The following is a 12,097-nucleotide window of genomic DNA, read 5'->3' as shown; positions in this document are numbered from 1 at the left end:
AGACCTGAAATTGGTTGCTCTGGCCTTGAGGGCAGCCTTAGCCCCTAGGAGAGGGTCTGGGGTTGGAGAAACAGATCCAGGTAAAAGGAAAAGTGGGACACAAACTCCTCCTCCAAATGACCTGTCCCTTTTTCTTCCAACAGGGGGAACAAGGCATTTGGGAGCACCTGCAGGCAGCCCCAGCTGTGACTCCAGCCCCCTGGGGACTCCAGGGCAGGCAGGAGAGTGGTGGGGGAGGGGTCCTAAAGCATCAGACAGCAGGCTCCTCTGTCACCACCTCCCCAGAAGCCCCCTCAGTACACACCCTCCACTTCTAGGGCAGCGGGTCCCACCACTGCTGCTGCTGAGTCCCGCCCTGTGCCCAGCCTTCTGAGCCAATGTTTCTGTGTATAACTCTGTGAAATATCTCCCGCTGGGTCTCTCAATCCCTGTGCTCTGAACTCTGCTGTGATGATTTTTTAAAAAGTCAGTAAAAAATAATAAAGGAAAGGAGGGTAATAACTTTCCTAATCATCTGGATAGCCATGATTTGTGAAAAAAGTAGAAGCTGAGAGAACAGCAATATCTAGATGTCTTCCTACTTGCCAGTGAACCTTTTCCTCTGTGCATCTAGAGATCCACTGCCAGTACCCATGGGGTTCATGTCTTCCCTATAGGGTTTCCCTGTGAAAGAGAAGGGGAAGCCAGAGAGGACACTTTCTCTCGTGGGGAGAGTACAATGTTGCAGAGGAGTTGGAGTGGTGACCTCCCCCAGCCTTCCCCAGCAAAGTCCAGGAAGACTCGGTGGAAAAACCTACCTCCAGACATGCCACTGAACACTGAGGGGGCTGAAAACCAGGACAGAGATGGGGCCTGAGGAGAAGCTGGCAAAGAAATGACCTCAGGATTCCGAGATATTTGGATAAAATGTGGGGGACTCTGACTCTGTCCTTCCATAGGACAATGTGGGTTTGCCTGGTGATTATCAATAAAAATCCTTAGGAAAACCAGGACTTTGCACTTGCTTCAGGGACTGCAGGGGAAAGAAGAGAGTCTGGAACTGTGAACCATCCTTGTACCTGGGCTGGAGAAAGCTCATCCCTGCTGGGAGGTGTAGAGTTGAGGCAGTGACAATGTGAAGAAGCTGGCTGCCCCAGGGGTTCTGAAAGAAAAACTTCTGACTCATAGGAATGGTTTGAAATAGCGGACACTACTATTGGAGGGAGTGGAGACAGTGACCTAGGGAGGCCTGGTCCTTAGAGTGAAGAGATTATGGTGTGTGTGTTTGCGTGTGCGTGCGTGTGTGCGTGCGCTGTTGGGTGTGGGCGGTGAGAGTGCAGATGGAGGATAAGCAGGGATAAGACAAAAAACTCCTACACCAAGATTCTGGATGTATAGGCCTGCATCCTGAGACCTGATATTTATCCCCTCTCTCTGCCCCTGTGACCTTTATTCCTCCCTCATTCTGCACCTTCCATTGCTCCCAGTTTCTTTTTTCATCCATTCCCTTCACCCACCTGCATTCTCCCATCCCATCAAATACATTCTATACACCCAGAAGTCTTGTGAAACAGCTGAATGCAATTAAGATAACCAGAGTGTATCCTCAGTCCTAAACAATTATGATCTAAGCTTTCTTCAAGAAAGGCTGTTTCGGGGTTTCCCTGGTGGCGCAGTGGTTGAGAGTCCGCCTGCCGATGCAGGGGACACAGGTTCGTGCCCCGGTCCGGGAGGATTCCACATGCCGCGGAGTGGCTGGGCCCGTGAGCCGTGGCCGCTGAGCCTTCGCGTCCGGAGCCTGTGCTCCGCAATGGGAGAGGCCACAACAGTGAGAGGCCCGTGTACCGCAAAAAAAAAAAAAAAAAAACCAACAGAAAGGCTGTTTCGGGACTTCCCTGGTGGTGCAGTGGTTAAGAATCCACCTGCCAATGCAGGGGACACGGGTTCGAGCCCTGGTCTGGAAGATCCCACATGCTACGGAGTAACTAAGCCCGTGCGCCACACTACCGGGCCTGTGCTCTAGAGCCTGAGAGCCACAACTACTGAGCCCGCGTGCCACAACTACTGATGCCCGCAAGCCTAGAGCTCATGCTCCGCAAGAAGAGAAGCCACAGCAATGAGAAGCCCATGCACCATAATGATGAGTAGCCCCTGCTCGCCGCAACTAGAGAAGGCCCATGCGCAGCAACAAGGACCCAACACAGCCAAAAATAAATAAACAAAGAAAGTCTGTATCAACCCAAGAGACGTAGGTGCCAGACTGAAGCTTGGGAAAAAAGGTCCAATGAGCTGATATTAATCTAGGACATAGGAAGGGAGAGTTTTTCGGCTCAGGGATAATGCCCGAAGGTTTCCCAGAGCCTAGATGAGACTATCTTCAAAAGCAAGGATTCCTTGAGCAGTCTTTCAGTGACTAATAGCAGCCGGGGTGAGGATTCTCTGGGGAGGGGCTAACTTGTCTCGGGTCATTTTAGTCAGCAGGCCGCACTGGGCTCGACCCATCCCAGAGAGGTCTTACTAGGCTAGTGATCCCGCCAGGGAGTGGCCGCAGAATTGAGCGCATCCTTTGTTCCAGACGTCGGACTCATGGCAGCTGATCGACTCACGAAGCTTATTTTAGCTTCAAATTCGGCTTGGTGCCTACGCTTGGCTATCACTCACTCCTTGCGGTATGGCTTAGCCCAGAAGCGCAGAATCGCAGGGCAATGAACCCAGGGCGGGGTGGGCGGGGCACGCCCGGCGCGCATGCGCAGGCATCCCAGAACCAGAAGCAGCGCGGGGCTGGGCATGGCGGCGGCGGCCGAGGGTGTTCCAGAGGCTCACCACGAGGAGCCCGTTCGGGGTATGCGGAGTGGATGGGGACGAAATGTCTAGTGGGAGGCCTGGGGCTCTGGGTTACGGGTCCGAGGTGCCAGGGCTCACCTGGCGGGAGCGGGCAGGTCGGAGGGGCGCGCCTGTGTGTACGCGTGTTTGTCCTGTCAGGGCGACTGAGAAGGTTTGGCCGCGGGGTCGAGTGTGAGCTGAGGCCGGTGCAAGGGAGCAGAGTTGGCGTGTCAGGTGGGGCAGGGACGAAGTGAGGGACTCGAAATTACGGCACATGGAGAATGGAGCCGATTTGATGCAATGAGGACCGGTGGAGGGATGTAGGGAGAGGCTTCTGTGGCTGGATTAGGACCAGGGCAGCCCGGGGCACTTACTCATTCTCCTTTGATCCAGATGATGCCGCCGTGGAGACCGCTGAGGAAGCAAAGGAGCCCGCTGAGGCTGACATCACTGAACTCTGCCGGGACATGTTCTCCAAGATGGCAACTTACCTGACTGGGGAACTGACGGGTGAGGCGGGGCCCGGGTTGATTCCGCTAGTTCCGGGCACCACTCGCTGGAGCTGGGGTTTGGCCCTGGTAGGCCTGTGAGGTGCTTTAGCAGCGTCAGTCTGCGGCTCCCTCCCTAACCCCACACACCTCGAAACATGCCTGGTGGAAGTTTGCGGAGGTCAAGAATGAGTAGGAAAGAAGTCCATCCGTTCCCTGGAGAAATTCACGAATTACTTTCAGCAACACAGGATAAACAACGAGGTCCTACTGCACAGCACAGAGAACTGTATTCAATAGCCTATGATAAACCATAATGGAAAAGAATGTAAAGAAAAAAGAATGTATATATACGTATAGCTGAATCACTTTGCTGTACAGCAGTAATTAACACAACATTGTAAATCATCTGTACTTGAATAAAAAAAAATTCGGTACAGAAACACATAAGAATACTTAATACAGCCCTGCAGGCCTCCTTAGTGTAGACTGAGGCTGAGAAAACAAAAAAGAATTTATCAAGAAGTGCTTCTTTAGGGGAGGTGCATTTTGAACAGGGCTGTAAAGTGATTGGCCAAAAAGTGGGAAATGACTGGTGAGTGAGGTGGTATAAGCAAGCAGTTTGTTGGCTAAGCAGGTGTATTTACGAGGTTAAAGGGAAATGGGGAGTGACCTGCAGATTTAGGGATCTATTAGCTTCATCTCTCCCACCCTTTGGGACATGATTAATTTTTTGGTCCAGTGTGTATTTCCAGGTGAACACATGACCCATGTGTGGAGGAGGATCTAAAAAATGAAGTCTGGTCCAGTGTGGCTTTTCATAAAGGCTGTTATGTTGTTTCACTTCCCCAGGAAGTTGCTGTGAGCTAAATTTATGAACCAGAATGTATGGGAAAATGCTTGGTGCAGAATAGGAGGGGTTGTGAGTCTCCAACAGCCTATTTATTTATTTGTTTGTTTATTTCTGAGCAAAAGAAACCAAGCAACAAAATCTAGATTTTTTTTTTGGCTTTTCTTTAAAAATTCCAAAGATTTGGCAGTAGTAGTCCCCCATTCTTGCAAGGCTCTAATTGGCTAGAGTTGGGCATTGTCTCCTTTAAATGGACCAGCGCTGTGCAGTTTGTCCCCAACTACTCCATGTTTTCTCCCTTTTACTGAGACCTGGTGTCAGTTGCCACTTATTACTGTTCATATATTGTTGTTTTTTTAGTAGTGGTACAGAAATGGTTTTCTGTACCAACATCTATCAAAATTGGTAAAGTAAATGACAGACTAAGACTAAGAGGACCATAGGTTCCAAGAAGTGGGAGAGTGTATTTCTTTGTAGAAGTGAGTAAGGTTCCAAGAAGTGGGAGAGTGTATTTCTTTGTAGAAGTGAGTAATCTTGCGTTTAAAATGCAAACACCTGGCTTGCTTCACTCATTTACATAATATTGTTGGCTCCTGGGTATTTGAGTGTGTGACCCTTGTTTGAGAGAGACTAATTTGATAGCAGTGAGAGTACGGATATGCAGGAGACACAGAAGAGCAATATTTCAGATGAAAAGTAACCGTCTGTGACAGAGTGATGGTAAAAGGAATGGGGAGGGGAGCATGGATGCAAGAACATTATAGAAGTGGAATTTATAGGACTTGTTGAAGTGGGTGTTAAGGGATGGGAGCAGCTTAAGATGTGTCTGCAGTTTTAAGCCTGGGTGGTGTCCTCAGCCAAAATAGGCAGGTTGGAAAGAGGAACCATGTTTAGTGTGAAAATAATATTTTCAGTTTTGACTTGGCTGATTTTAGTTATTACTGGGACACTCAGGTGACTGTTACCAAGACATCCAGGTGACTTCAACATGTGAGTCCAGAGCTCAGAGAGTGATCAGAGCGGAAGCATAGCAGAGTGAGTTGAGGGTGTGCAGGATGAGACTGCCAGGGAAGACCATAGAGGTAGATAAGAGGACCTGCACTGAAATCTCAGGGAATGCCTGTATTGGGCAATTAATTTGTTTTTATTAACAGTACTTAAAGTACCTAGGTTTCCAAATGATTTATTACAAAATGAATTTTAAGTGGATTGTAATTTCCCTGTGATTGTCATTCTTACCTATACAGATACTTTTTTGAGTTTGAAAGGAAGCTAGCATAACCCTGGGAATGCCCATGGAAATGTGCCACCCATGTAAACATCAGCCATGTGTCACAGCTGAGGGAAAGTTGAGAACTGATAGTTAAGGGGGTTAGATGAGAAGAGATCTGGTATAGAAACTCAAAAAGAGCAGTGAGAAAATGCTATAGCAGCCGAGGGAAATGAGTGTTTCATGAAGAGAGAGAGATCAGTAGTGTCGGATGTCATGGAGAGGCCCAGGAGGATAATACCTGAGAAAAGGCCATGGCTTTGGTGGTTAGGAGAGCACTGATGACCTTGGAGCTTGTAATTGTTCTGGGTGGTGGGGACAGAGGCCAGACTGGAAGGGTTTACATGAGTGAAGGGTGAGGAGGAGGAAGCAGTGAGTGTAAGCTACTCTTTCAGAAGGGTTAGCAGTGAAGCTCCTTTGCTTTACTGAGCAAATGATGTAGGTGTACAGTAGAGGGAGTGCTTTTGGGCTGGAGGAAACCGGAATATATTTCTAGATAGAGAGGAAGGTGCCAGGATGGAGAGAGAGTTTGGAAGGGCAAGGGAAAGGGGATACTGAAGAGAGGCCCTGAAGAGGTGGAAGGGTTGGGATCGGCGCACGGGAGGAGGAGCTGTCGTGGCGAGAACAGGAACGCTTCTGCCTCTCGAGAAGACACTGAGGTACAGAGAAGTTTGGAAGTGAGGCAGAAAGACTGAGGCAGTTTATGTAAGTGGGCTTGGCTTTTGGGAAAGTTGGAGTAAAGGCCATTTGCTTTGAGTAGGGATGGGGAAGGGAATTGAGGATGTGAGAAGGAGGCAAATGGTTTGGAAGTCAGTGGATAAAATGGAGTACAGATTCACAAGTAATAAATGAGTTACTATGAAGTGTTGAGGGGGCTTCCCTGGTGGCGCAGTGGTTGAGAGTCCACCTGCCGATGCAGGGGACACGGGTTCGTGCCCCGGTCTGGGAAGATCCCACATGCTGCGGAGTGGCTGGCAAAAAAAAAAAAAAAAAAAAGAAGTGTTGAGGTCCTAGTTGACTTTATATATATATTGATATATATATGTATTTATGCTGCAGTCTGGCAAATTATATGTTTTCATGTTGTAGAGGTACCAAGACTGTTTCACCTCCCTTTTCTTGGTACATGAGTTTATCATTTTCCTTTCTAACTAAGATCCTGAAGCTTCTGGATTTTATTTGGTTTCAAATAAAATCAGGCAACAGCCTGAATTTCTACTTAGACATTTAGAGTACATAGGCTGAGTATAAATGTCACAGATCAAAAGTGGCCTGCTTCTTTGACAGTCCCTAGGTCCTGCCTTGAACTACCATTTGGTAGTTAATTCCGCATTCCAGTTATCTAAACAAATCTTAAAGGCATCACATCTTCTGTTTGTTTTAAAGCCACCAGTGAAGACTATAAGCTTCTGGAAAATATGAATAAACTAACCAGCCTGAAGTATCTTGAAATGAAAGATATTGCTATAAACATTAGTAGAAACTTAAAGGACTTAAACCAGAAGTGTAAGTAATAATTTTTTACAATTAAATGTGTTTGTATTTAATGTTCTTTTGTGCTTGGGGCAGTGGAGAACATGGCCCCTGTCCTCAAGGAGCTCATTTTCTAAAAGTGAATTAGAAAATTAAGGTGAATTTCTTCCATTGTGAGGATTAGCATGCTTTGATGGTATGGTTATTTCTGCTTCTGAATCTTGATTTGATCCGTTTATTCCTGGAAAAACAGTGAATTAATTTAACAGTGAAACCTATAAAGGACTACTTTATAAACAGAAAACCAGAACATGTATAATTGGAAAATGCTACTTTAGACTGGTAGAATATATTTTCCCATTGACTTATATTTGTGTTCCCTGTCCTTAGGGCTCTCCTTCTTGGTCTGGGAGTACCCAAGAAACCAAATCAGTAACGGAAAGATTGCTTGAGGAGCAAGGAATTTAAGAGAGGAAAACCAGTAGATGAGAGAGACTTAACTTTGTTTAGGTCACCGCCATACCTGATCAGCTAGCTACTGTCTTCTAAGGCATCTGCCTGCTAGTGATCAGAATCATGTCACTGCACCCACTCCGTCTTAGGCAGAGCTGGAGAGACACTGGCATGCTTACTTTCCACTTTTTTCTGCACTCCTTGTTGGTGTTGTATAAACCTGTGGTCTGTCTTTGCTTTTAAAGATGCTGGACTACAGCCTTATCTGGATCAGATCAATGTAATTGAGGAGCAGGTAGCAGCTCTTGAGCAGGCGGCCTACAAGTTGGATGCGTATTCAAAAAAACTGGGTAACCATTTTTATTTCTCTTTTGATTTGATGAGTACCCTCCTGCCAGTATGACCTTATATAATAAGATGGTTAACATTTATGGTGTGCCTACAGTGATCTATTTTAATCTTCACAAAACCTCTTGAAAGTAACTTTTTATTAGTGACAATAATAAAATAACATTTCCTGAGTACTTAGTGATATATCAGGCACTGTTCTTAATATTTTACGTCTATTATGTTTTTTATCCTTCAGTCTCTGAGGTAAGTCATAATTTTTATCCCCATTCTATTGAAGAGGAAACTGTGGTTGAAGGGGTTATAACTTGCTTAAGGACACAAAGCTAGTATATAGAAGAGCTGTATTTCAAACTAGGTCTAATTGATTACAAAGCTCAAGCTCTTCATTGTGGTTCAGCAGGCTGAAGCATCTTTAATAATGTAGATACATGTCTTAGAAAACAGAGTAGTCAATCAAGCCTTTCTTGAAGGGTTACTTTTCCTTTAAGGAGGAAACTCGTACTAGTACTGATGCCTTGCTAATTGACTCTGGCTCTTATATCCATGATTAAAAATAATGCAGTTGTTTTTAGCCTAGATATAATTTACAGATTCTTTTATTTTTATCATTGACAGTTGTTGACTACTTCAAAAGATTGGTTTGTAGCAGACTGAGACATGCGTGGTAGTTAGCAGTTTCATTGTCCACAATTAAATTTACTAAATGGTGACTGTGAACTTTAGAAGGCATTGTGCCAGATGCTTTCAAGGTTTTAAAGAAAAAGGGAATCCATACATTGAGGTTTATTTGATGGTCTTTTAAATTTCTGTATCTTTCAAAATTGTTTTCCTAGAGTGAGGGGTAGGGATAAGAAAATAAAAGGTGAAACGTACTTCTTCAAAGTCCCAGGCTGGCTCTCAGAGGGTGCCTGAGACAGAGCCTGGAGAGGCAATTTCCTGTGCTTTGTAAAGGCTCCTGGTGGCTCAAGTGCCAGCAGGTCTGCTTAACCCTGGTGGAGCATCTGATCAGGTACTGTTGATAGGTTAGAACTTAGAGAACTCATGTTAGGTTCTCAGTTCTGTATGTGTATATTTGACTCCTTAAGTTGTGCACATTGATTATATTTGGACAGATATCCAAATATCTGTCCTTAGCTAATATGATAGTTGCCATTTATGGTATGCCTATCATTTGGATACAGTTTGGACAGCTAAGAGGACTGAAGTTAATAGATATTTTTTAATGTAATAGACGTTTTTGAATTTACCTAGAAATGCTAACTGAAAAGTATCTTTGTAAGAGCCAATTTGAAAAGGTATAACTTCTTCTCGCTCTCCCCCCTGCAGAAGCCAAATACAAGAAGCTGGAGAAGCGATGAAAAACTTATTCCTGTGGGACAAAGTCTTTTTTAATGTGGGAAGAATGTTTTATAAGACCTGAATCTTGAGGCTGATGAATTGTCAAAACTCCTCAAAAGGCAACTATGCTGGTCGTCCCAGAAACTTTGCAACATTGGAGTAAACTGAAGGACTGTGGCTACTCCTGGAATAACTTCTTCTGAGGCAGAATCCCTCAAAAACTCACCCTTATAACTCCTTACCTTTTACTTGAATGCTTCATCATCCATTCAGGACAGAGACTCTCAAATTTTGCATAAACCTGGACTTGCCAGTAGAATCAAATGAGTGGGCCTGTTTTCCCTGGTAGCAGTTGATTACTACATTCTTTTCTTAAATGGCTGGTTTTTGAGTTACTGTGTAAATGGTTGTTTTTTTCTATTAAGGATGTAATGTATTGCTAACAAGATTCTAAATTAAAAAAGGAAAACAAAACAGTCTTCTTCTTGACAGTTTGTCACCTTGTGAATGTCAGTAATTTACTTTTCCATAACATTGCAAATAACAGAAAATCTTAAAACAATTTTAGGCCAAGTCTTCTAGACTGAACAGAAACAGTGAAAGGAGTGTTGTTGCGATAGTTTGGTGTATGTGATGGGCCCCTCCTGTCTGTTCTCTGTATGAGTCAGATGGCTGGGGATGGATATCATCTGGGCATGTGCTCCCTTGTGGAAATAGAAGGACAGGATGTGTACGTGTTTGTACGTGTTAGGTGGGGAGGTGGGGCTGCGACTCGGGCTGCTACTCATTAAATAAAGCATTTTTATGAAATATCTTCCTACTTGTGTCTGCAGGGTCAGGGGGGGCTCCCAGGGACCTGTTTTCCTTTCAGACTAAAGACATCAGTGGATGGAGGATAGTGACTGACCAGTCTAGTTTGGAAGACAGTCAACCATATCCAGAGCTGGGTGTTAGTGGTTAGGAAGGTGCCTGAGATCCCCAATTCCATCTCCAAAAGAGTTCTTAATTCTGTTTTTGTCATGTCCCACCATTTAAGTTCTCGTCCACCATCATTTATCCCCTTCTTCTCTAGACTATTGCTGTGGTCTTATCTTACATATCCCTCCAACCTGCAGTCCAGGCTGCTGGCAGACCAATCTTTCTAAAATGTAAACTGGCCACATATCTCCTGCTTAGATTTCTTTCATGACTTCTCCTGGCCTCTTTGAAAAAGCCAGACTTTTTTAACTTAGAAACCAAACTTTTAATAAATATTTCATATTACTTTTGTGTTTCTGAGGGTGAACTAGTCTAATGTAATTCTCTTTGGCTCTTTATTAAACTTTCTATAACTTTTTCATACAAGATTTGAAGCATTTAGCCAGATACACATCCTGACACAAACTAGCATTTTGAAATTGATATACATATATAGAGTGGACAACATCCCCAATTATATTTATGATATAGGGTTCTCCCAAGATAGAGCTGAAAATACCACAGTTTTAATCTTTCATTCTATTAATGAGTATATTACATTTATTGATTTGTGTGTGTTGAATCATCTTTGCATCCCAGGGATAAATCCCAATTGATCATGGCATATAAGTCTTTTAATGTGCTGTTGAATTTGGTTTGCTAGTATCTTGTTGAGAATTTTTACATCTATATTCATCAGGGATATTGGCCTGTAGTTTTCTTTTCATGTAGTATCCTTATCTGGCTTTGGTATCAGGGTAATGCTCACCTCATAAGATGAGTTTGGGAGTGTTCCCTCTTCAATTTTTTTGGAAGAGTTTGAGAAAGATCAGCATTAATTCTTTTTTTTGGGGCATTAATTCTTTACGTGTTTGTTAGAATTCACCAGTGAAACCATTTGATCCTGGGCTTTTCTTTGTTGGGAGGTTTTGATTACTGATTCAAAATCGTTACATATTATTGACTTGTTCAGATTTTTCCTTCATGACTCAATCTTGGTAGGTTATATGTTTCTAGGAATGTATCCATTTCTTCTAGGTTGTCCAATTTGTTGGCAGATAATTGCTTACATAGTCTTTGTATTTCTGTAGTCTTCTCTTTCATTCATAACTTTATTTATTTGAGTCCTAATTTCTTTTTGTCTTGGTTAGTCCAGCTAGAGTTTTGTCAATTTTGTTTATCTTTTCCAAACCAACTCTTAGTTTCATTATTCTCCATTTCTCTATTGCATTTATTTCTGCTCTCATTTTCATTATTTCCTGCCTTCTGCTAACCTTGGGCTTAGTTTGTTCTTTTTCTAGTTCCTTGAGGTGTAATGTTAGTTCCCTGAGGTTTATTTGAGGTATTTTTTCTTGATATAGGCATTTACAGCTGTAAACTTCCCTCTTAGAACTGCTTTTGCTATATCCATAAGTTTTGGTATGTTGTGTTTCCATTTTCATTTGTTTCATTTGATTTTCCTTTTGATCTGTTTTTGTCCATTTGTTGTTCAAGAGTGTGTTATTTAATTTCTATGTTTTTGTGAATTTCCAATTTTTCTCCTATTACTGGATTCTAGTTTCATGCCATTGTGCTTAGAAAAGATACTTGATATAATTTCTATCTTCTTGAATTTATTCAGACTTGTAGCCTAATACATGATCTATCTTGGAGAATGTTCCATGTGCGCTTGGGAAGAATGTGTTTTCTAAAGCCAGATTTCCTAGCGTGCATACAAGGCCCCTATTTTATTCCTTTTTTCACTTTCATTCCCTGTTACTCTGACACTTAACACTGTATTGAGCTATCTTGAGCTACCTTAAATTCGAATGGATGAGTTTTTTTCCCATCAACTTTCTACTTTACAACAGACTTCGATTTGCTGGAAAGTTGCAAAGATAACACTGAATTCCATATACCTCAATTTAGAAAAAAGATAACAAAGAATTCTATGGATGAGTTTTCATATCTTAACTGAGGTTTCGTCTTCCTGAAATTATCACCTGCCCATGCTTGATAAACTTCTACTCTTTTTCAAGATTCCATCTTGACCTCCACTGCTGGGCTGTGCTGTATCACCCCCAGAGCAGAAAAAATATCAATGTGACAGCAGTACAGAGGCATCAATATTTTGAG

The 12,097-nt window shown here is 43.3% G+C and overlaps 2 protein-coding genes across 2 annotated transcripts in view; both read left to right on the top strand.

Moving 5' to 3' along the window:
* Positions 1 to 189, top strand: part of PKD2L1 (polycystin 2 like 1, transient receptor potential cation channel) — a gene marked incomplete at both ends in the record, with an annotated part of 41,692 nt that extends 41,503 nt beyond the window's left edge. Inside the window, 2 exon segments of the mRNA XM_082644209.1 lie at positions 144 to 152; positions 154 to 189. Coding sequence (XP_082500335.1) covers positions 144 to 152; positions 154 to 189 — 45 coding nt within the window.
* A 2,523-nt stretch (positions 190 to 2,712) lies between these two features.
* BLOC1S2 (biogenesis of lysosomal organelles complex 1 subunit 2) lies at positions 2,713 to 9,499 on the top strand. The gene is made up of 5 exons (XM_082644222.1): positions 2,713 to 2,821; positions 3,196 to 3,312; positions 6,797 to 6,916; positions 7,582 to 7,686; positions 9,014 to 9,499. Exons 1-5 carry the CDS (start codon positions 2,725 to 2,727, stop codon positions 9,043 to 9,045), a joined length of 471 nt encoding a protein of 156 aa, XP_082500348.1. The 5' UTR covers positions 2,713 to 2,724; the 3' UTR covers positions 9,046 to 9,499.
* Positions 9,500 to 12,097: the final 2,598 nt, after the last annotated feature.

This window comes from Mesoplodon mirus (genome assembly GCF_964341445.2).
Source record: "Mesoplodon mirus genome assembly, chromosome: 2".
NCBI classification, from domain to species: Eukaryota; Metazoa; Chordata; class Mammalia; order Artiodactyla; family Ziphiidae; genus Mesoplodon; species Mesoplodon mirus.
The sequence above is the reverse complement of the archived record's forward strand: the minus strand, read 5'-3'. Positions and strand labels throughout refer to the sequence as shown.